At 42.8% G+C, this 25,167-nt stretch overlaps 1 protein-coding gene across 4 annotated transcripts in view; it reads left to right on the top strand.

The window, feature by feature from the left end:
• Nucleotides 1-25,167, top strand: part of necab2 (N-terminal EF-hand calcium binding protein 2) — a 126,359-nt gene that overhangs the window by 36,271 nt on the left and 64,921 nt on the right. For 2 of the 4 annotated variants that reach the window (XM_036975172.2, XM_090223432.1), the window contains exons 3-5: nucleotides 17,394-17,502; nucleotides 20,001-20,026; nucleotides 20,721-20,818. In XM_036975172.2, the coding sequence (XP_036831067.1) occupies nucleotides 17,394-17,502; nucleotides 20,001-20,026; nucleotides 20,721-20,818 (233 nt within the window). The remainder of the gene's footprint in view (nucleotides 1-17,393; nucleotides 17,503-20,000; nucleotides 20,027-20,720; nucleotides 20,819-25,167) is intronic. The other 2 variants (XM_090223487.1, XM_090223456.1) reach the window with 1 other exon arrangement.

Genomic DNA, 25,167 nt, shown 5'->3' with positions numbered 1-25,167 from the left:
TTGTTTGTATATTTGATCATTTCATTGAGGATACCATCAACACCACAGGCCTTTTTGGGTTGGAGGGTTTTTATTTTGTCCTGTAGCTCATTCAATGTAATTGGAGAATCCAGTGGGTTCTGGTAGTCTTTAATAGTTGATTCTAAGATCTGTATTTGATCATGTATTTGTTTTCATGTAATTCTTTGTTATAGAGCCAAAAAGATTGGAGAAGTGGTTTACCCATACATCTCCATTTTGGATAGATAATTCTTCGTGTTGTTGTTTGTTTAGTGTTTTCCAATTTTCCCAGAAGTGGTTAGAGTCTATGGATTCAATTACATTGAACTGATTTCTGACATGCTGTTCCTTCTTTTTCCGTAGTGTATTTCTGTATTGTTTTAGTGATTCACCATAGTGAAGGCGTAGACACAGGTTTTCCGGGTCTCTATGTTTTTGGCTGGACAGGTTTCTCAATTTCTTTCTTAGATTTTTGCATTCTTCATCAAACCATTTGTCATTGTTTTTCATTTTCTTCGGTTTTCTATTTGAGATTTTTAGATTTGATAGGGAAGCTGAGAGGTCAAATATACTGTTAAGATTTTCTACTGCCAAGTTTACACCTTCACTATTACAGTGGAACGTTTTACCCAGGAAATTGTCTAAAAGGGATTGAATTTGTTGTTGCCTAATTGTTTTTTGGTAGCTTTCCAAACTGCATTCCTTCCATCTATAGCATTTCTTAATGTTACTCAGTTCCTTTGGCTTTGATGCCTCATGATTGAGTATTGCTCTGTTTAAGTAGACTGTGATTTTGCTGTGGTCTGATAGGGGTGTCAGTGGGCTGACTGTGAACGCTCTGAGAGACTCTGGGTTGAGGTCAGTGATAAAGTAGTCTACAGTACTACTGCCAAGAGATGAGCTATAGGTGTACCTACCATAGGAGTCCCCTCGAAGCCTACCATTGACTATGTACATACCCAGCGTGCGACAGAGCTGCAGGAGTTGTGACCCGTTTTTGTTGGTTATGTTGTCATAGTTGTGCCTAGGGGGGCATATGTGGGAAGGAATGCTGTCACCTCCAGGCAGGTCTTTGTCCCCCTGTGTGCTGAGGGTGTCAGGTTCTTGTCCGGTTCTGGCATTTAGGTTGCCACAGACTAGTACATGTCCCTGGGCCTGGAAATGATTGATTTCCCCCTCCAGGATGGAGAAGCTGTCTTCATTAAAATATGGGGATTCTAGTGGGGGGATATAGGTAGCACACAGGAGGACATTTTTCTCTGTTAGGATCATTTCCTTTTGAATTTCTAGCCAAATGTAGAATGTTCCTGTTTTGATTAATTTTTATTTATTTATTTATTTTTTTATTTTACCTTTATTTAACCAGGTAGGCAAGTTGAGAACAAGTTCTCATTTACAATTGCGACCTGGCCAAGATAAAGCAAAGCAGTTCGACAGATACAACAACACAGAGTTACACATGGAGTAAAACAAACATACAGTCAATAATAAAGTATAAACAAGTCTATATACAATGTGAGCAAATGAGGTGAGAAGGGAGGTAAAGGCAAAAAAGGCCTTGGTGGCAAGGTAAATACAATATAGCAAGTAAAACACTGGAATGGTAGTTTTGCAATGGAAGAATGTGCAAAGTAGAAATAAAAATAATGGGGTGCAAAGGAGCAAAATAAATAAATAAATTAAATACAGTTGGGAAAGAGGTAGTTGATAGGGCTAAATTATAGGTGGGCTATGTACAGGTGCAGTAATCTGTGAGCTGCTCTGACAGTTGGTGCTTAAAGCTAGTGAGGGAGATAAGTGTTTCCAGTTTCAGAGATTTTTGTAGTTCGTTCCAGTCATTGGCAGCAGAGAACTGGAAAGAGAGGCGGCCAAATAAAGAATTGGTTTTGGGGGTGACTAGAGAGATATACCTGCTGGAGCGTGTGCTACAGGTGGGAGATGCTATGGTGACCAGCGAGCTGAGATAAGGGGGGACTTTACCTAGCAGGGTCTTGTAGATGACATGGAGCCAGTGGGTTTGGCGACGAGTATGAAGCGAGGGCCAGCCAACGAGAGCGTACAGGTCGCAATGGTGGGTAGTATATGGGGCTTTGGTGACAAAACGGATTGCACTGTGATAGACTGCATCCAATTTGTTGAGTAGGGTATTGGAGGCTATTTTGTAAATTACATCGCCAAAGTCGAGGATTGGTAGGATGGTCAGTTTTACAAGGGTATGTTTGGCAGCATGAGTGAAGGATGCTTTGTTGCGAAATAGGAAGCCAATTCTAGATTTAACTTTGGATTGGAGATGTTTGATATGGGTCTGGAAGGAGAGTTTACAGTCTAACCAGACACCTAAGTATTTGTAGTTGTCCACGTATTCTAAGTCAGAGCCGTCCAGAGTAGTGATGTTGGACAGGCGGGTAGGTGCAGGTAGCGATCGGTTGAAGAGCATGCATTTAGTTTTACTTGTATTTAAGAGCAATTGGAGGCCACGGAAGGAGAGTTGTATGGCATTGAAGCTTGCCTGGAGGGTTGTTAACACAGTGTCCAAAGAAGGGCCGGAAGTATACAGAATGGTGTCGTCTGCGTAGAGGTGGATCAGAGACTCACCAGCAGCAAGAGCGACCTCATTGATGTATACAGAGAAGAGAGTCGGTCCAAGAATTGAACCCTGTGGCACCCCCATAGAGACTGCCAGAGGTCCGGACAACAGACCCTCCGATTTGACACACTGAACTCTATCAGAGAAGTAGTTGGTGAACCAGGCGAGGCAATCATTTGAGAAACCAAGGCTGTTGAGTCTGCCGATGAGGATGTGGTGATTGACAGAGTCGAAAGCCTTGGCCAGATCAATGAATACGGCTGCACAGTAATGTTTCTTATCGATGGCGGTTAAGATGTCGTTTAGGACCTTGAGCGTGGCTGAGGTGCACCCATGACTAGCTCTGAAACCAGATTGCATAGCAGAGAAGGTATGGTGAGATTCAAAATGGTCGGTAATCTGTTTGTTGACTTGGCTTTCGAAGACCTTAGAAAGACATGGTAGGATAGATATAGGTCTGTAGCAGTTTGGGTCAAGAGTGTCCCCCCCTTTGAAGAGGGGGATGACCGCAGCTGCTTTCCAATCTTTGGGAATCTCAGACGACACGAAAGAGAGGTTGAACAGGCTAGTAATAGGGGTGGCAACAATTTCGGCAGATAATTTTAGAAAGAAAGGGTCCAGATCTATACCAAATTAGCATACCCCCTGAGTCCCTTCCCTGTTTCACACCTGGTAGTTTGGTCGATGGGACTACCAGCTCTCTGTAACCTAGAGGGCAACCTCCTCTCTCTCTCAGCTCTACCATCCTACTGTAGCAAGCTTGGTTGCCAGCTGTAGCAAGAGAGTTGTATACATGTGGCAGTGTATAGTATAGCCCTATAAGTATCCACAAGTATAGTAGTATGTGTCCACTGAGACAAGTGACTGAGATTCTCAGAGCAATTTATCTCAAATGCATTGATGTGAATATAACCTTTTATAGTATCTTGAGGACATTTTCATATCGCAGTAAAATGCTTGTGTCTTACCAGTGATCTCAGAATGTCTTCCTCTGCCTCCTGCAGGGTGGATATACAGTATTTACGTAGCCTAACACCACTATCATATGCCATCCTACTGGCAGTACTGTCACTGGCAGCCTGGGGGAGGGAGTGGGCAGAGACCGCCCTATCCGAAACTCCTCTCCAGCGATCGCTCACAGCAAGGATCACGATTCTCCATTTAATTATGTGCTTTTTTAATTGGAAGAGAATGAGGACTGCCAGCAGGGGAGACGTTATGAAATAACGAGATTCAGCAAAACTGTTGTTGAAGCCATTTGGTTGTTGCTGCGGGGGGACTGTGCTGAACACAGTCTGAGATATACAGTACACACAGTGACTGCACACTGTCAATGCATAAGAACATGCATACCAGCAAAATAAGTGCTTGCCTGTAGTATTAGTATTATATTTTACTTTCATACTCAAATTAAGCAATAGATCCCAGTTGTCCATCCAATTTCCTGTGAGGTGTAGGAGTGAATCATCAATGGGACCTTTCTGCTCAAAGCCTCTTAGAAACAGACAGATAGTCTCTCTGACCATACTAACCAGAACAAACAAACCACTCAATACGACACGATTACAGCACTGCACTGTGTGTCCTGGCATAGATTACAGTATATATGCCATTTAGCAGACACTTTTATCCAAAGCGACTTACAGTCAGTGGTGAAAACAGTAATAAATTGTCATACTTGAGTAAAAGTAAAGATACCTTAATAGAAAATGACTCAAGTAAAAGTGAAAGTCAGCCAGTAAAATACTACTTGAGTAAAAGTATTTGGTTTTAAAAATACCTAAGTATCAAAAGTAAATGGAATTACTAAAATGTGCTTAAGTATAAAAATGTAAAAGTATAAATCATTTCAAATTCCTTATTACTCAAACCAGACATCACAATTTTCTTGTTTTTTGTTATTGACGGATAGCCAGGGGCACACTCCAACACTCAGACATCATTTACAAACGAAGCATGTATGTTTAGTGAGTCTGCCAAATCAGATGCAGTAGGGATGACCAGGCATGTTCGCTTGATAAGTGTGTGAATTGGACAATTGTCCTGTCAAAATGTAATGAGTACTTTTGGGTGTCAGGGAAAATGTATGGAGTAAAAAGTACATCATTTTATTTAGGAATGTAGTGAAGTAAAAGTAAAAGTTGATAAAAAATATAAATAGTAAAGTACAGATACCTCCAAAAAATGACTTAAGTAAAAATACTTGAAAGTACTACTTAAGTACTTTACACCACTGCTTACAGTCATGCAGGCACCCAAATCCACTAAGGGTGTCAGGTAGCAGGATGGAAGAGGAGAGGCGACAGGGTGGCTGAGTTAGACTGAAGGTGGCGGTTAGAATCAGCCTTGGTCGATTTGGGTGCATGCAATTTCATCATCATCAGCTCTTTCTCACTATCCTTCACATTTATTTTAGAGCACAGGGGCTGGTGACAGTCAATGAAGTGCTAACATGAGATGATGACATTAAGGAAGATTTGAAATATAAATAATATGATTGACATGCCTGGTAAGTGGCCAGAGTGTTGAGTTTATCTCTGTTTGTTCTTGGCGAGGTATGTAAACCATCCTGAGGGTAATCTATCTGTGTGTTTCTGTTAATGACTGCCCTTTCTGTGCTCTCACTAATGAGCTGCGGTCATGATGGTGTCAATCACATGACATGGGGGATGGCTGGATGTGATGCGCTTCTCTGCGCTAGGGCTCAGCAGGGTCTCTGTCCAAATGACATTTGGATGCCTGGTAATTAACCAGGCTGCCTTGCTGTGTGTTTGTTTGTGTGTGTGTGTCTCAGAACTCTGTGTGATATCACAAAATTGTGTGTGTGTGTGTGTGTCTCAGAATTCTGTGTGATGTTACAAAATTCAAATCAAAATCAAATCAAATTTTATTTGTCACATACACATGGTTAGCAGATGTTAATGCGAGTGTAGCGAAATGCTTGTGCTTCTAGTTCCAACAATGCAGTAATAACAAGTGATCTAACTAACAATTCCAAAACTACTGTCTTGTACACAGTGTAAGGGGATAAAGAATATGTACATAAGGATATATGAATGAGTGATGTACAGAGCAGCATAGGCAAGATACAGTAGATGGTATCGAGTACAGTATGTACAAATGAGATGAGTATGTAAACAAAGTGGCATAGTATAAAGTGGCTAGTGATACATGTATTACATAAGGATACCGTCGATGATATAGAGTACAGTATATACGTATGCATATGAGATGAATAATGTAGGGTAAGTAACATTATATAAGGTAGCATTGTTTAAAGTGGCTAGTGATATATTTACATCATTTCCCATCAATTCCCATTATTAAAGTGGCTGGAGTTGAGTCAGTGTCAGTGTGTTGGCAGCAGCCACTCAGTGTTAGTGGTGGCTGTTTAACAGTCTGATGGCCTTGAGATAGAAGCTGTTTTTCAGTCTCTCGGCCCCAGCTTTGATGCACCTGTACTGACCTCGCCTTCTGGATGATAGCGGGGTGAACAGGCAGTGGCTCGGGTGGTTGATGTCCTTGATGATCTTTATGGCCTTCCTGTGACATCGGGTGGTGTAGGTGTCCTGGAGGGCAGGTAGTTTGCCCCCGGTGATGCGTTGTGCAGACCTCACTACCCTCTGGAGAGCCTTACGGTTGAGGGTGGTGCAGTTGCCATACCAGGCGGTGATACAGCCCGCCAGGATGCTCTCGATTGTGCATCTGTAGAAGTTTGTGAGTGCTTTTGGTGACAAGCCGAATTTCTTCAGCCTCCTGAGGTTGAAGAGGCGCTGCTGCGCCTTCTTCACGATGCTGTCTGTGTGAGTGGACCAATTCAGTTTGTCTGTGATGTGTATGCCGAGGAACTTAAAACTTGCTACCCTCTCCACTACTGTTCCATCGATGTGGATAGGGGGGTGTTCCCTCTGCTGTTTCCTGAAGTCCACAATCATCTCCTTAGTTTTGTTGACGTTGAGTGTGAGGTTATTTTCCTGACACCACACTCCGAGGGCCCTCACCTCCTCCCTGTAGGCCGTCTCGTCGTTGTTGGTAATCAAGCCTACCACTGTTGTGTCGTCCGCAAACTTGATGATTGAGTTGGAGGCGTGCGTGGCCACGCAGTCGTGGGTGAACAGGGAGTACAGGAGAGGGCTCAGAACGCACCCTTGTGGGGCCCCAGTGTTGAGGATCAGCGGGGAGGAGATGTTGTTGCCTACCCTCACCACCTGGGGGCGGCCCGTCAGGAAGTCCAGTACCCAGTTGCACAGGGCGGGTTCGAGACCCAGGGTCTCGAGCTTGATGACGAGCTTGGAGGGTACTATGGTGTTGAATGCCGAGCTGTAGTCGATGAACAGCATTCTCACATAGGTATTCCTCTTGTCCAGATGGGTTAGGGCAGTGTGCAGTGTGGTTGAGATTGCATCGTCTGTGGACCTATTTGGGCGGTAAGCAAATTGGAGTGGGTCTAGGGTGTCAGGTAGGGTGGAGGTGATATGGTCCTTGACTAGTCTCTCAAAGCACTTCATGATGACGGATGTGAGTGCTACGGGGCGGTAGTCATTTAGCTCAGTTACCTTAGCTTTCTTGGGAACAGGAACAATGGTGGCCCTCTTGAAGCATGTGGGAACAGCAGACTGGTATAGGGATTGATTGAATATGTCCGTAAACACACCGGCCAGCTGGTCTGCGCATGCTCTGAGGGTGCGGCTGGGGATGCCGTCTGGGCCTGCAGCCTTGCGAGGGTTAACACGTTTAAATGTCTTACTCACCTCGGCTGCAGTGAAGGAAAGACCGCATGTTTTCGTTGCAGGCCGTGTCAGTGGCACTGTATTGTCCTCAAAGCGGGCAAAAAAGTTATTTAGTCTGCCTGGGAGCAAGACATCCTGGTCCGTGACTGGGCTGGATTTCTTCCTGTAGTCCGTGATTGACTGTAGACCCTGCCACATGCCTCTTGTGTCTGAGCCGTTGAATTGAGATTCTACTTTGTCTCTGTACTGGCGCTTAGCTTGTTTGATAGCCTTGCGGAGGGAATAGCTGCACTGTTTGTATTCGGTCATGTTACCAGACACCTTGCCCTGATTAAAAGCAGTGGTTCGCGCTTTCAGTTTCACACGAATGCTGCCATCAATCCACGGTTTCTGGTTAGGGAATGTTTTAATCGTTGCTATGGGAACGACATCTTCAACGCACGTTCTAATGAACTCGCACACCGAATCAGCGTATTCGTCAATGTTGTTATCTGACGCAATACGAAACATCTCCCAGTCCACGTGATGGAAGCAGTCTTGGAGTGTGGAGTCAGCTTGGTCGGACCAGCGTTGGACAGACCTCAGCGTGGGAGCCTCTTGTTTTAGTTTCTGTCTGTAGGCAGGGATCAACAAAATGGAGTCGTGGTCAGCTTTTCCGAAAGGGGGGCGGACCTTTGAGAATGGTAAAAAAAAATATCATAGTTCGAGCCTTAGAGGAAAAACAGCCCTCCACCTCTTCCTCTCTCTCTTTTTCTCCCATGGCCATGACCACTGTTGTTCAGGAGCAACTTTTATCACTGAAGGAGACTTTTGTCCCTCCAAATGATGCCCCCCCGGCATGTAGAGACCTTGACCTAACAAACGATAATTGCCTTGACATCTACAGGAGACAGGAGTACAGCAGTGGCAGTTGAAAGAACTCATTGCAGCAGCTGTACCCTTTCTCTAGTCCAGGGTTTCATAAACTATGGGTCGGGACCCAAAGTGGGCCCTGGGTCATGGGTTACGAGACTATATCTATAATCACGCACAATTTCTTCTTCATTTGGAGGAGGATGGTGAATTTCTCATTTGGGTCTCGAGCTGAAAAAGTGTCAGAACACCTGCTCTAGACAATGACTTTGAGGGGACTCCCCGCTTTATTCCAAGTGCATCTAGTGGTCAAGTAGGGTGTATAGTTTCAGCCAACAAAATGGCAGAGGGAGGCACGGGGAGGGTTGTCAACAGCATTGGCACAGAATTGCCAATTATGGTGGTGGAAGGGGGTAAACATACTTTATGTCTGTAGCACGTTATCCACAGACTATTGTCATTGCCAATTTTGTACTGTACAGTGCCTTGCGAAAGTATTCGCCCCCCTTGAACTTTGCGACCTTTTGCCACATTTCAGGCTTCAAACATAAAGATATAAAACTGTATTTTTTTGTGAAGAATCAACAACAAGTGGGACACAATCATGAAGTGGAACGACATTTATTGGATATTTCAAACTTTTTTAACAAATCAAAAACTGAAAAATTGGCCGTGCAAAATTATTCAACCCCTTTACTTTCAGTGCAGCAAACTCTCTCCAGAAGTTCAGTGAGGATCTCTGAATGATCCAATGTTGACCTAAATGACTAATGATGATAAATACAATCCACCTGTGTGTAATCAAGTCTCCGTATAAATGCACCTGCACTGTGATAGTCTCAGAGGTCCGTTAAAAGCGCAGAGAGCATCATGAAGAACAAGGAACTCACCAGGCAGGTCCGAGATACTGTTGTGAAGAAGTTTAAAGCCGGATTTGGATACAAAAAGATTTCCCAAGCTTTAAACATCCCAAGGAGCACTGTGCAAGCGATAATATTGAAATAGAAGGAGTATCAGACCACTGCAAATCTACCAAGACCTGGCCATCCCTCTAAACTTTCAGCTCATACAAGGAGAAGACTGATCAGAGATGCAGCCAAGAGGCCCATGATCACTCTGGATGAACTGCAGAGATCTACAGCTGAGGTGGGAGACTCTGTCCATAGGACAACAATCAGTCGTATATTGCACAAATCTGGCCTTTATGGAAGAGTGGCAAGAAGAAAGCCATTTCTTAAAGATATCCATAAAAAGTGTTGTTTAAAGTTTGCCACAAGCCACCTGGGAGACACACCAAACATGTGGAAGAAGGTGCTCTGGTCAGATGAAACCAAAATGGAACTTTTTGGCAACAATGCAAAACGTTATGTTTGGCGTAAAAGCAACACAGCTCATCACCCTGAACACACCATCCCCACTGTCAAACATGGTGGTGGCAGCATCATGGTTTGGGCCTGCTTTTCTTCAGCAGGGACAGGGAAGATGGTTAAAATTGATGGGAAGATGGATGGAGCCAGATACAGGACCATTCTGGAAGAAAACCTGATGGAGTCTGCAAAAGACCTGAGACTGGGACAGAGATTTGTCTTCCAACAAGACAATGATCCAAAACATAAAGCAAAATCTACAATGGAATGGTTCAAAAATAAACATATCCAGGTTAGAATGACCAAGCCAAAGTCCAGACCTGAATCCAATCGAGAATATGTGGAAAGAACTGAAAACTGCTGTTCACAAATGCTCTCCGTCCAACCTCACTGAGCTCAAGCTGTTTTGCAAGGAGGAATGGGAAAAAATGTCAGTCTCTCGATGTGCAAAACTGATAGAGACATACCCCAAGCGACTTACAGCTGTAATTGCAGCAAAAGGTGGCGCTACAAAGTATTAACTTAAGGGGGCTGAATAATTTTGCACGCCCAATTTTTCAGTTTTTGATTTGTTAAAAAAGTTTGAAATATCCAATAAATGTCGTTCCATTTCATGATTGTGTCCCACTTGTTGTTGATTCTTCACAAAAAAATACAGTTTTATATCTTTATGTTTGAAGCCTGAAATGTGGCAAAAGCTCGCAAAGTTCAAGGGGGCCGAATACTTTCGCAAGGCACTGTATATGTTGTGTTGCCTCGGCTGCTTTCTCAGACTTATTTTTCTCTCTGACTATGAAGAGTTTAGAATTTAAACTGGCACAGTACAGTGCATGATGCAACAGTGATAACAAGAAAGTAGTCTGACCCTGGTTGTTGAAGATGTCAATCTCATATCGAGGATTGCAGTAAGAACACTGTGTGAGGTCTGAGGGTGAAGTGACAGCTTGTAGAAGAGCTTTGAAACTTTTCAATTGACTTTATTAGAATGTCCACTCCCCACCAACCTCCCAGTGCCCAGTTGCCCCTAGTTACAGCACTCTGGAATCCTTCTTCTCCCATGAGGCCATTCAGCTCGCTGTTACCATGGTGTCACATTCATCCCTCTAAAATTGCATACTGTATCTCCAGATGGCTGAATGCTTTAATGAAATGAAAATCCAATCCAAGGTCAGATCCTGGCCTTATCTCATGTGTATTATATCTCCATAGAGGTTTGTATCTGCTGATTGAGTAGCACATCCTACATTGTTTTATTCAGAATGTTCATTAACCGTGTAACAATCCTTCCCCTTACCTCATGGAAGACCTGCCATTGAACAGTAGCCTGGTTTAATTAAATGGTTCCTTCCAGGGATTTTTCTTCATGTCTGTTGGTTTCAAAGTGCATGTCCAGTCCAATGTATTCAAATGCTTTCACTGCTTCACAGACTAAGGATTTTCACCGCACAGCATGAACCAAAAAATAATTGAAAATGTTTCATCCTCTGAGGAAATAAAAGTGTCTTATTAGATTAGTGCTCCTCTGAGTGAGTGGGAGTAGAACGTGGGATGTTATTATTGTCTACAGTCCAGTGTATTGATGGGCTATTCAAATTCTCTCCATTTACACCCCCCTCCTCCTTTCTTCTTTTTCTGTCTTTTACCACCTCCTTGGTCTGTAATGTTCCAACTTCCAAGTGTCATTTATAGTACAATATTAGATGCCTCCATATTGCCAATTCTAAAGGCCATTTAGAGACTTAATTTAACCTGCCGAGGAAAAAAACCTTCTGGTTGTGAAATATGTTTTTTTAACAGCAAACGACCATAATGCAGCAAAACTACCACCATACGACCTCCTTTGTGCCCTCAACATTCTATATTATATTATTAAATATATAACATAATTACTCAACATACAGTACATTCAGACCCCTTGACTTTTTCCACATTTTGAGATGTCACAACCTTATTCTAAAATGGATAAACTTAAAAGAAAATCCTCATCAATCTACACATAAAACCCCATAATGACAAAACACAACACATTATTTTTTTGTTGTTGCTCAGTTATAGAAAATTCAAAACAGAAGTACCTTATTTACATACAGTAAGTATTTAGACCTTTTGCTAGGAGACTCGAAATTGAGCTCAGGGGCATCCTGTTTCCATTGATCATCCTTGACATTGATTGATTGGAGTCCACCTGTGGTAAATTCAATTGATTAGACATGATTTGGAAAGGCATACACCTGTCTATATAAGGTCCCACAGTTGTCAGTCTATGTCAGAACAAAAACCAAGCCATGAGGTCGAAGGAATTGTCCGTGGAGCTCTGAGAAAGGATTGTGTCGAGGAACAGATCTGCGGAAGGGTACCAAAACATTTCTGCAGCAAATCAAATCAAATCAAATTTTATTGGTCACATACACATGGTTAGCAGATGTTAATGCAAGTGTAGCGAAATGCTTGTGCTTCTAGTTCCAACAATGCAGTAATAACCAACGAGTAATCTAACCTAACAATTTCACAACAGCTACCTTATACACACAAGTGTAAAGGGATGAAGAATATGTACATAAAGATATATGAATGAGTGATGGTACAGAACGGCATAGGCAAGATGCAGTAGATGGTATCGAGTACAGTATATACATATGAGATGAGTAATGTAGGGTATGTAAACATTATATTAAGTGGCATTGTTTAAAGTGGCTAGTGATACATTTTTTACATGTATGGCAGCAGCCACTCAATGTTAGTAGTGGCTGTTTAACAGTCTGATGGCCTTGAGATAGAAGCTGTTTTTCAGTCTCTCTGCCCCTGCTTTGATGCACCTGTACTGACCTCGCCTTCTGGATGATAGCGGGGTGAACAGGCAGTGGCTTGGGTGGTTTTTGTCCTTGATGATCTTTATGGCCTTCCTGTGACATCGGGTGGTGTAGGTGTCCTGGAGGGAAGGTAGTTTGCCCCCGGTGATGCGTTGTGCAGCATTGAAGATCCTCAAGAACACAGTGGCTTCCATCATTCTTAAATGGAAGAAGTTTGGAACCACCAAGACTCTTCCTAGAGCTGGCTGCCCGGTCAAACTGAGCAATCGGGGGAGAAGGGCCTTGGTCAGGGAGGTGACCAAGAACCCGATGGTCACTCTGACAGAGCTCCAGAGTTCCTCTGTGGAGATGGGAGAACCTTCCAGAAGGACAACAATCTCTGCAGCACTGCACCAATCAGGCCTTTATGGTAGAGTGGAAGCCAGACTGAAGCCACTCCTCAGTAAAAGGCACATGACAGCCCGCTTGAAGTTTTCCAAAAGGCACCTAAAAGTCTCTCATACCATGAAAAACAAGATTCTCTGGTCTGATGAAACCAAGATCGAACTCTTTGGCCTGAATGCCAAACGTCACATCTGGAGGAAAACATTTTAAAACCTGTTTTTACTTTGTCATTATGGGGTATTGTGTGTAGATTGATGAGTGAGTGGTGTTAGGAACCATCAGAGTCTTTCTCCCATCGCTGTATGAATCTTCATCAACTTGACACATTGCTATTTTTGACTATAAAGCATAATTACTTAAAACAGCATTATGGATATTTGCATGCACATACACACATACGCTGTGCGCGTGCACACATGCACAATTTGTACTGGGCAGTGACTCTTGTTGATCTACTTGATTGATGATGAATACATGAAAGTCTGTGCCATTTGAATCAGCTCTTAGCCGCTGAATAAGAGGAAATGGTGATCATTTATTAAAGCTTCTTCACCCATCATATGTCCATAAAAAGCCTTAATGTACTGGATTATTTTTATTTAATTTTTTTATTTCACCTTTATTTAACCAGGTAGGCTAGTTGAGAACAAGTTCTCATTTGCAACTGCGACCTAGCCAAGATAAAGAGTAGCAATTCGACACATACAACAACACAGAGTTACACATGGAATAAACTAAACACACAGTCAATAATACAGTAGAACAAAAGAAAACAAAAAGTCTATATACAGTGAGTGCAAATGAGGTAAGTTAAGGTAAGTTAAGTTATTGTCTTTGATCATGTTAAATTTCCCATTGGAAGTCTGAGCACAGTGTCCTTTGTTATGATTTTGGGGGTGACTGATTTTGTATGTTGCGAATTGATTGGTTTGACTTCTTAGTAAGTATTTTAGGATCCGATTGGTTAGGAGAGCTGTGTGTGCTCAGCTTCTATTGGCAGGTTGCCTGTGCTGTGTGCTACTGTTCAGAAGTGTTCAGTTTAATCCGTTCACCACAGCCTCATCCAGGCCACTCTGAGAACATGTAGTAGGGCTAGTGTAGATTACATCTGAATAATATTGGGTTATTGTTAATGAATTGATCCTGTCAGTGACGCTGCTGATCATAATGATGCAGGGTAGGGATGGGATGCAGTAATGAGGGTTGCGCTCCCCCCTGTTCCCATCATGACAGATGGTAGCCACTCAGAGGAGACAAGGGACTTATACTATAGATAACTCAATCGCTGTCTCTACCAAGCTCTGTACTGTAGGAGTCTGCAGTATCAACACCTAATAAAACTAATGATACAGTATGTTGATGTATGCTTCACGCCCCTACGCTAAATTATTTTATGTGGTAACATCTGTTGATGAGCATCTGTCCTGCGAGGAGTTTGGTGTATTTCTTTATCGTGGCAGACAGTGCAGGTTTGGCTGTGCTGATTTGATGGACGGCAATAAGGAAAGCTGACAGCCTTGTGAGAGCCACTTGTGTTCCTCATTCATCAGACAAAACAGGTCTCTGGGACCGAACCTGGCTCTGTGTGGGGCCGGTCCTCGTTGTGCGTGCACACGCTATCATTTTCAGACTCTTTCTCTCTTTCTCTCTCGCTCTCTCTCTCCCTCTCTCTGTTACTTCATGTGGAAGAGTAACTTCAAGTTACTTCATGTGGAAGAGTTCCGTGTAGTCGTGGCTCTATGTAGCACTGTGCATTTCCCAGAGTCCTTTCCGGACTGTGAAGAGACCCCTGGTGTCAGCTCTTGTGGGGTAAGGTACGGGTGTCTGAGCTGTGTGCTAGTCGTTTGAACAGACAGCTTGCTGCTTTCAACATGTCAACACCTCTCACAAAGACAAGTAGTGATGCAGTCACTCTCTTCTCTTCTTTGAGCCAGGAGAGATTGACATGCGTGTTATTGATATTAGCCCTCGGTGTACATTTAAGGGCCAGCCGTGCTGCCCTGTTCTGACTGTAATTTGCCGATGTCTTGCTTTGTGGCACTTCACCATATAACTGGGCAGTAGTCCAGGTGTGATAAAACCTGTAGGACTTGTTTTGTTGATTGTGATGTCAAGAAAGCAGAGCAGCCAGACCTCTCCCCATCTTAGCTACCGTTGATTCATCTGTCACACACACACACACACACACACACACACACACACACACACACACACACACACACACACACACACACACACACACACACACACACACCTTCACTTTCAGACACTCCCAACCACAGCTTTGTCTCTAATGAAATGTCCCATCAATCCATCAGAGGAAGATATTCCTGTGTGTGGTAATCTTGCACGGCAGGGGGCTATTCTCCTGTTCTGAATTGATGGCACAGACCATCTCAGGCAGGAGATAAAATCTGTAAAAAGGTCCTTTATTAGTCTAGGACTAAAAAAGGAATTGTAAAGAGAGAAAAGATGGGTCACTGGAAATGGGTCTCTACACCCTTTTCCTGGATTGGGTCATTAGAAATGAGGAAGATGGCGAATAGAGGAAAAGGGGAGAGATGCACATGGAGTCTGGTTGCCATGACAACCGGGAAGCCCAGCACCCCAACAATTATATGATAAAGGATAGAAATGAAATACAGAGTCTATGTCTGTTCTTATTCTTAGAAGAGTGCAGGATGTGAGAGCCCTGCTGGAAGTAAAAGTGCTAATTGCATCCCTTTTATCTGTAGCAGCGAGGTCTGCATAGTATCATCCGTATTGCGTCTGCCCACTCAGACACATTAGCAGAACCGTTCCCATCTGTCTGATGTACCCCTGTCTGTCCTCACTAACTCCCCACACTTCTTCCCCACACGCACATCACATTTGATTACAAAATAACACCACTGGATATGAGGTCTTTTCATTGCTTTGAATCTAATCTGAACTCTATCGGAAAAATGTGACCATCCCAGCAGAGCTTTTCATGCAGTTTGGGGTTTATACTATGTCTTTATCAGATCCTGATGCTTGCATACTGTATGAGTTATAGTCCACCTATCAGCCTGGAACACAGAGAATGTTATTCCCTTTCCCGTTGGTGAACAGAGATAACACTGGAACCAGAGATCTGCCCACATCAGAACCTGATGTCCAGCCCATATCCCACTGTACCAACTGAGCTGCAGTAGTGGCCATATCCTCCAGCACACTCTAATTTGGAGAAGATAGGGCTGGGCTGGCGTTCTTCTTCATGCGCATGGTATTCCTTAGTGGGAGTACTGCGGTAAAAGTGGGTCAGTGTTTAATTAACTGCTGGTACAGTTGTGCTGTTCTGAGACTCTACTGCCTCATATGGAAACAGGGTGAGACAGGGGGACACAGAAGAGAGGTGGAGATGAGCCTGTGTCTAGTAGAAAGATGTTTCTCCTCTGTTCCAGCAGTTCACTCAGCTCTTAAGTGCCTATGCCTGTCTCTCAGGCGCAAATAAGAGATAAATGACAGTGACAGTGGAGAGAGGAGAGGAGAGAGAGGGGGACAGAAAGAGCAATGATGAAGGTAGAGAGAAGAGAAAGAACAGGGGAGGGATATCAATAGGATAGAGAGGAGGGCAGAAATAAAGAGATGATAAGAGGGAGATGGAGGGAGAAAGAGAGAGAGGAATGTGCTGCTGCAGCCAAGAATGAGGGCCAGTTTTAATTCAAAGGACCAGGTTCAAAAGCTTTTCCATTTCAATGTCCCAATAGTTCTGTTAGGTGGCAATAACGAAAACCACTCTCTTTATTTTGGCTTGCACGCTAGTCATTTTCTTACACTGGAGATTAGAGCCTACAATGGCTCCAATAGCCAAAAGTCCAGTTGAACAGCTTCAAGGACGTGGTGCGCCCGGCCACAGCATGGCTCCACAGACTCCTGTAGTCCTAATAATGCTGACTGGAGTCCTCCTGGCTGGGGCTGGGCCTGGAGTCTGGTTCCTGGGGATGGGCCTGGAGTCTGGTTCCTTGGGCTGGGCCTGGAGTCTGGTTCCTGTGGCTAGGCCCGAGGGCTAAGTTTGAGGGCTAGGACCTGGCCTGGTTCTGGGGTCTTAGTCTAATTCTAGTTCTGATCTTGGGTGCAGGGCCTCTCACTGATTGGCTCAGTGGGAGCCTGATGGATCAGGAGCCAGCTCTCTCCAGGTCCAGATACCTGTTCAAGCCTTGTAGTAGTACTGTACATCATTCTGGAATCAATAATTACTGATCCGCAGAGAGCTGACCGGTCTGTAACAAAAGCTCTGCAAGTGGTGGCCTCTCAAATGATTTTCACTTTGTTGATCTTACAGCTTGCAAATGCCCAGAGCATTGTGTAAATTCTTTACCATAATCTATAATGGTTCAGAATTGATGGAAGACTGCAGGGTGATTGTGATATATCACGATGCGGAGGAGGAAGATGACGATGATGATGATTATCATTATTATGGCGATGATGATTATGGCTATTATGACATTGTTGGTAATGATTCCGGTGATAATGGCGATGATGATATCATGATAAAGACCATGTTCATTGATCACTGTGTGTATACATATTATCACAATGAGCCTAGTGGTAATGACGGTGATCATGGTGTGTAGCTGCATGGTTTATATCCGCTGTTAACCTGATGGATGTCTCCACCTCTCCTCTTCTCCTGCAGATGATGGGAAGCTGTCTCTGGACGAGTTCCAGGCGTTCTTCTCAGACGGAACGCTGAATGAGGAGGAGCTGGAGAATCTGTTTCACTCCATTGACTCAGATAACACAAGGTGAGAGCATCATCACACTGCTGAAGCAGAGGTATTGACCGGCCCATTTGGGTCTGGAGTGCAGGGAGGAGATAGCATTGAGATATATGAAACGATCACAAGTCATCCTCTAGTTTCGGTCTACTTTTGTCCATAGCTGAGACATCCCAGGACCTTCATGTCCCTCTTTTCATGCCAGGAGCCTATTCACTAACATAGGGGCTAAAGAGGATGTGCATGTGTGCATGTGTGCATGTGTGCGTGCGTGTGTGTTTGTGTCTGCATATGTGAGCAAATGGATCTATCCTACCGGGGTGTGTATATATTATATATGCAGTACTGTTTAGTAGGCCAGCCCTGCCTGTGTGTATTTTGCCACATTTCTCCCCCGCTCAGTGTCAGGCTGCCTCAGGAGGGTATGCTGCTCCACTGTGTGCATTGTCTTTAATCACATTTCAGATTGAATTATGTAAAAGGGAGGAGACGAGTGCAGCTGCTGAGCTCAAGTCCCTGTTTGCCAGGTCTAGCGCTTCCCTCTCATTAAATAATGAACCAGCACAGCCAGCCGTGAACAATGCCTTAGCAAGGAGCAGAAGGGAGGAGGGGAGGGAACAGAGAGGAGAGGAGATGAGAGGGAAAAAGGAATAGGACAGGGATGACAGTAGTAGGGTGGAATTGGGTGGATGGGGTCACTCTTAGAAACAAAGGTGCTATCTAGAACCTAAAAGGGTTCTTTGGCTGTCCCCATAGGAGAACCCTTTGAATAACCCTAGAGCATGTCAGACAGTATGCACTATGTTTTTATATGATCTATCTCAAATAGTATGTGTTATCTATCTATATTATCTTCAATATGTAGATCATAATCTGCTTTCTAGTTATGATCAGGACTGTTCTAATAAAGTGTGTTACATTTAGGGGAAAATGTCACTGGTCTGAGAGTGTGTGTGTATATGTTTGCTTGCAAAGTATACAATTTATCTGTACTCATAAATGTCATATCCACCTTTTCAAGATCTTTTGATATGATTTTGGTGTGACCTTTAGCTGACAGGCCTTTGTTGATGACACCTCTAGATTAGAAAGTGAAAAAGAGAATGATGAAGAGAAAGATGAAACACCAGGGAAGAGAGAGAGAGAGGATGATGAAAGAATTGCAGAGTAAGGACAGTCCTCCAGTTCCTGTGTTACCTGTGGTCTCATCCTCTTATCTCCTCCCTCCTTCCTTTTTCTCTTTCACCTTCTTTCACTGTCCTTCCGGCTGGCATTTTACAGTACTCCTGACCGTCCATGTCATCAGCCTTGTTATTTTCAGACACTAAATGCGTTCTCTCTTTAGAATATTGATTGAAAAAAAGATCGTTCCACTCAATTTCTCTTTAATCATAAATAAATGCTTTTTATGTCATATATATTTCGATTTTATCTGAAGATTTTCTTTCCCTTCGTTACTCAGAAGTATAACCAGTTACTATTGGGAGATAATTGATTGGCCTGTTTAAAACGTTAAATTACAATGTAAGCATTTGATATTGTTGGATTCTGGGTCAACTTTGAACATTGCTATACTAGAGAGATGATAGATCAGAAGTATGGTATCTGAGGGATGATAGTGAATGGTTATTACATCAGAAGTTAATGGTTATCTGTAGGAGTCAGATGTCTTTGGAATGTGTAGGGGAGACGGGTGGAGATCTTAGAAACAAACAATGTCACTGAGGGACAGAGGGTGATGTATAACGTTTACATTATGTCAGGATATGTGATTGTTAGCCACCAGGGATCCTCTGGGAAGAGAAGAGACACAGTCTGGTATCAATAACCATGACAGCCTTGAGTTGGGGAGGAGTGAGCACTTTGGGGTAGAGGTCAGGTCAGATGAAGTGAGGAAGAACAGATATCACTAAGGTTCTGTCTAGCAACGGAGATGCATTGGCTGTTCAGTGTGGAGGAGGAGACTCAGCCGAGGAGAAAGGGTTAAATATCAGTGCTTGTGTGAAATGTGATGTCTGAATACAGCTGTGTCGACCCTTTGGGAATAATTAAACTTGGTTAAGCTTCTCTAGTGTCCGTGAGTTATTTACTCTGAAAAATAAGAACCTAACAATATTTAATGCCAATCTGATTTATCGACTGCCCAGACCACAGCAAGCAAAGATGAACTGTTCTCCTTATTCCTGCTCCTCATCAATCTGGTTCCTACACTGCGCCTTTGTAGAGATTTTTTTATCAGTGATTTATAGCAGCATATTCTATGCCAAAGAATAATAAGATACAAAACGAATAAAGATTTAATAACCTGAAGCTGAATTCATGAGAACAGATTTAGGTTAGGGTTTTGTCAAATTATTGTGGACCTGCTGCTCCCCCCTGATGGAGCAATATAGATATAGATGGTTATAGATCATGTTGTGTTGCATGCCAGCCTTGCCTGTTTCTTACCACATTCTCCCACTGCCTTTTCCCTCTCTCTCTCTCTCTCTCCCTATGCTGCTCCTAACTAACCTGTGGTGTGTTAGTAATGTTGACACTAAGGAACTCTGTGGTAAGTATTAACAGATTAATCTGTGTGTGTATTTGTGAGCTTTACTTGTGTTTGTGTGTGTCTTTGGATGTATTGTATATGTGAATGTATGACCAAATCAATCTGTGAAGTCAATATGCCATGTATAGTTTTCTGGCTTCACAATAATCCCAAACTTCCCAGTAGAATATCTGATTTTGTAGTATTCAAACGAAGACTTGATTAATCACGTAGCTAGTTGGTAGTCTCCTAAGTGTGTGTGTGCCTGTATGCATTTGTATTTGTGTGTACTAGAGCCCAACCTATATGTTTTTTGGGGTCCGATATGATTCCGATTTTTGGGGGGACACAATTTACCGATAAATCTGCCGATATACTATTTTAGATTGGGGAAATTAAAAAATGTAATTTTCCCACACTGAATTCTCATAAATTCTCATCCAAAAAAGCAATTGTCCAATAACTATGCTTCAAATGTTGATTTCATACATTGTGACAATAATGACACATCATGAGAACTGCAGCAAGTGTTCAGATAAGATTGAGATTGCCTTTTTTCATCATTTTTATTGAATACCGGCTATTGTGGAATTACCATCTGATACCGATATAGCAGTAAAAGGCCAATGTCAGCCAATAATATCGGTAAACCGATATTTCGGTCGGGCTCTAGTGTGTACCCCTCTTACCTCTGTCTTTTCCCCTGTCCTTCCAGACTACTTTGTCAAACACATGGGTGACTATGAGGGTGTACTGGCCTCCCTGGAGACTCTCAACCTGTCCATCCTCAGAGCCATGGACTTCACCAAGAAGGTGAGTGTCAACCCGGTATGCTACGCTATTAGATGTGTGTAGGCATGTCTGTCTTGCTTGTTTGTCCTGTCTGTACTACTATATGTATTATTCATTTGCATGTCTTTTCAATGTGGTTTACATAGCAAGGTGGGGACTCACCTCATCCAACACCAGAAAACTTTTCTTTGGAGCTGAGCCTACTTAAGATGAGGATGTTCGTTCTTATAGACAAATACTAGCAATAGGGGGCTGAAAGCTCCTCTTTCCACCAGTAATCTAAAGTTAAGCCCATGTGCTGCAGATAGGACTGGGAGTTACAGTAGATGTGTGTGGTAAACTAATGTGTTAGTGTGGCAGCAGCTCAGATAGGGGCTATATATAGCCTGTCGTTTCAGAGCTTCACTACCATATTCTGTTTGTTCCTGGCTTCTAATTAACATTGTGTCTGGGTTCAACCTAATGATTCTACTCTGTAGCTCTGAGCTCCAGGGCATCCAGCGACGCAAAGCCAGCAGCTAGTTACCTCTCCTCATTATAATGAACAACTGCTGTTTTATGTATCAGCTCTCACCACTGCCCTCTTTCTCCAGGGCATACTGTGCAGTTTACAGTCCTTGTAATTAATGGAGCCAAGCTACAGGGCCAGCCCGCCCATTAGGCAGGATTAGGCAACCGCCTAGTGCGGCAGATTGACGAGGGCAGCAAATTCCAAGCTAAACTGACCAAGACAACACCTCACATAATTCTTCCCAAAAAACAATGACAATCTCTCTCACCCAGTGGCATATGGGCTATTTAGGTGAGCGTTGATACCACCCCGTGACAAGCAGTGCCCACTTTGTCAAAGGCAGGGGCGCAAAATATTTAGCATGTCCATGCCCAGTGCTTCTCTCCAGGGTGCTGTTGGAGAGACACACCGCTGCAGCGTTCCATCATTGTTTCGTCAAAAAATTATCGAACATAAATCACGTATCCTATAGCCTATGGTAGAATGGGTATGTGGCGTTTTCTGTAGCCTGTCATGAGACACATGTTACATCATGCACGTTTCTCAGATCAAATAGCCTAACCTGGCACTCAACCAAATAAAAACATGTACTTCAATGTGAAGATGACATATCAACATTAAATGCTGTATCAAACAATATATCATAAAACAGGACAGGTAAAATGGAGAATATGGAATGAAAAATCAAGCTACTCACAACTGCTGTCTGGGAGTTTCACCCTCTGGGCTAAATTGTCATGATAATCAGTGATTTTAAGTTTGTATTCCTTATGACAAGCTGCATAATAGCGAAAAAATTAAATACTTCTGCATTTCCTGCAAACACATGGATTCTCTTTGCAAATACAGTGCCTTAAGAAAGTATTCATTCCCCTTATTGTGTATTCATACCCACTTTGTTGTGTTACTGCCTGAATTCAATATATATATATATATTTTTACCTTTATTTAACTAGGCAAGTCATTTAAGATCAAATTCTTATTTTCAATGACTGCCTAGGAACAGTGGGTTAACTGCCTTGTTCAGGAGCAGAATGACAGATTTGTACCTTGTCAGCTCAGGGATTTGAACATGTTTTTAGACATTTTGTCAAATTGATTGAAAATGAAATGCAGAAATATCTCTTTTACATATCTATTCACACCTCTGAGTCAATACATGTTAGAATGGCCTTTGGTAGCAATTACAGCTGTGAGTCTTTCTAGGTAAGCCTCTAAGAGCTTTGCACAACTGGATTGTACAATATTTGCACGTTATTTTTTTAATTCTTCAAGCTGTGTCAAGTTAGTTGTAACTAGGCCACTCGGGAACTTTCAATGTCGTCTTGGTAAGTAACTCCAGTGAATGTACAAAACCTTAGGAACACCTGCTCTTTCCATGACATAGACTGACCAGGTGAACCCAGGTGAAAGCTATGATACTTTATTGTTGTCACTTGTTAAATCCACTTCAATCAGTGAAAATTAAGGATTTCGAAACCTTGAGACAATTGTGACATGGATTGTGTATGTGTGCCATCCAGGTTGTATCACATCTGTCCGTGATTGGGAGTCCCATAGGACAGCGCACAATTGGCCCAGCGTCGTCCGGGTTTGGCCAGGGTAGACCGTCATTGTAAATAAGAATGTGTTCTTAATTGACTTGCCTATTTAAATAAAGGTTAAATCAACTTAAAAAAATAGGGTGAATGGGAAAGGAACAAGATTTAAGTGCCTTTGAACGAGGTATGGTAGTATGTGCCAGGCTCACCGGTTTGAGTGTGTCAAGAACTGCAACGCTGCTGTTTTTTTATTTATTACACTGAACAGTTTCCAGTGTGTATCAAAAATGGTCCACAACCCAAAATACATCCAAACAACTTGACACAACCTTGGGAAGCATTGGACTCAACATGGGCCAGCATCCCTGTGGAACGCTTGAAACCTTGTAGAGTCCATGTTCCGACGAATTGAGGCTGTTCCGAGAGCAAAAGGGGGTGCAACTGAATATTAAGGTGTACCTAACGTTTTCTACACTAAGTGTACATTTGGCCTTGTGTTTTAGGTTATTGTCCTGCTGAAAGGTGAATTTGTCTTCCAGTGTCTGTTGGAAAGCAGGATTTTGGAAATCTAGGATTTTGCCAGTACTTAGCTCTTTTCCTTTTATTTTTATCCTAGAAAAACGTCCTAGTCCTTGCCGAAAATAAGGATTTTGACAGTCCTTAGCTCTTTTCCTTTTATTTTTATCCTAGAAAAACGTCCTAGTCCTTGCCGAAAATATGCACACCCATAAACAAGTATACCCATAACATGATGCAGCTACCACCTACCACCATGCTTGAAAATATGAAGAGCGGTACTCAGTGATGTGTTGTGTTGGATTTGCCCCAAACATAACGCTTTGTATTCAGGACAAAGTACATTTCTTTGCCACAGTTTTTGTAGTTTAGTGCCTTACTGCAAACAGGATGCATGTTTTGGAATATTTGTATTCTGTACAAGCTTCCTTCTTTTCACTCTGTCATTTAGGTTAGTATTGTGGAGTAACTACTATATTGTTGATCCATCCTCAGTTTTCTCCTATCGCAGCCATTAAACTGTTTTAGTCACCAATGGCCTCATGGAGAAATCCCTAAACGGCTTCCTTCCTCTCTGACAACTGAGTTAAGAAGGATGCCTGTTAAGGTGTGTGAATACTTTCTGAAGGCACTGTACATTCAGGATAACTCCTGATAAGGTTGGGTAGCTGATGCAGAGCTTAAATATCCAAAATGATTAGTCACAGGAATCAGGACTAATAAACCCAATGCAACTGCTTGTTTTACAAACGGTAGGCCGACCACATGGATGGGCATTCATAAAATGATATGGCGAGCCGATAGTGTAAGCTACACTATTCTAGTTTTGCGTGGGAGGAAGGCGGCAATTTGTTTTGTCTGCCTAGGGTGGCATCAAGGACCAGGACAGGGCTTGCCAAGCTATATATAAGTACTGCAGGTTAGAGTCCTTAAAGAGTTGATGGAATTAATGGCTGTTGTAAACTATATACGTACACAAGCTGAGTTTACTCTTTAAATATTTACGGTGCCTTCGGAAAGTATTCAGGCCCCCTGACTTTTTCCACATTTTGTTATGTTACAGCCTTATTCTAAAATTGATTGGATTGTTTTTTTAATTCATCAATCTACACACAATAACCGATAACGACAAAGCAAAAACAGGTTTTTAGAAATTCTAGCTAATTTCTTAAAAATAAAAAACGGAAATATCACATATGCATAAGTATTCAGACCCTTTACTCAGTACTTTGTTGAAGCACATTTGACAGTGATTATAGCATTGAGTCTTCTTGGGTATGTCGCTACAAGCTTGGCACACCTATATTTAGGGAATTTTCCCCATTCTTCTCCACAGATCCTCCTAATCTCTGTCAGCTTGGATGGGGAGCATTGCTGCACAACTATTTTCAGGTCTTTCCAGAGATGTTCGATCAGGTTCAAGTCTGGGCTCTGGCTGGGCCCCTCAAGGGCATTCAGAGTCCCAAAGCCACTCCTGCATTGTCTTGGATTTGTCCTGTTGGGTCATTGTCCTGTTGGAAGGTGAACCTTTGCCCCAATCAATTTTGAGATCCTGAGTGCTCTGGAGCAGGTTTTCATCAAGGATCTCTCTGTACTTTGCTCCATTCATCTTTGCCTCAATTCTGCCTAGTCTCCCAGTCCCTGCCACTGAAAAACATCCCCACAGCATGATGCTGCCAACACCATGTTTCACTGTAGAGATGGTACCAGCTTTACTCCGTCAGAAGTGATGCTTGACAGTCAGGCCAAAGAGTTCAATCTTGGTTTTATCAGACCAGAAAATCTGGTTTCTCATGGTCTGA

Source organism: Oncorhynchus mykiss, chromosome 1 (genome assembly GCF_057628025.1).
Source record: "Oncorhynchus mykiss isolate SJ-2025 chromosome 1, ASM5762802v1, whole genome shotgun sequence".
Taxonomy (NCBI): domain Eukaryota; kingdom Metazoa; phylum Chordata; class Actinopteri; order Salmoniformes; family Salmonidae; genus Oncorhynchus; species Oncorhynchus mykiss.
The sequence above is the reverse complement of the archived record's forward strand: the minus strand, read 5'-3'. Positions and strand labels throughout refer to the sequence as shown.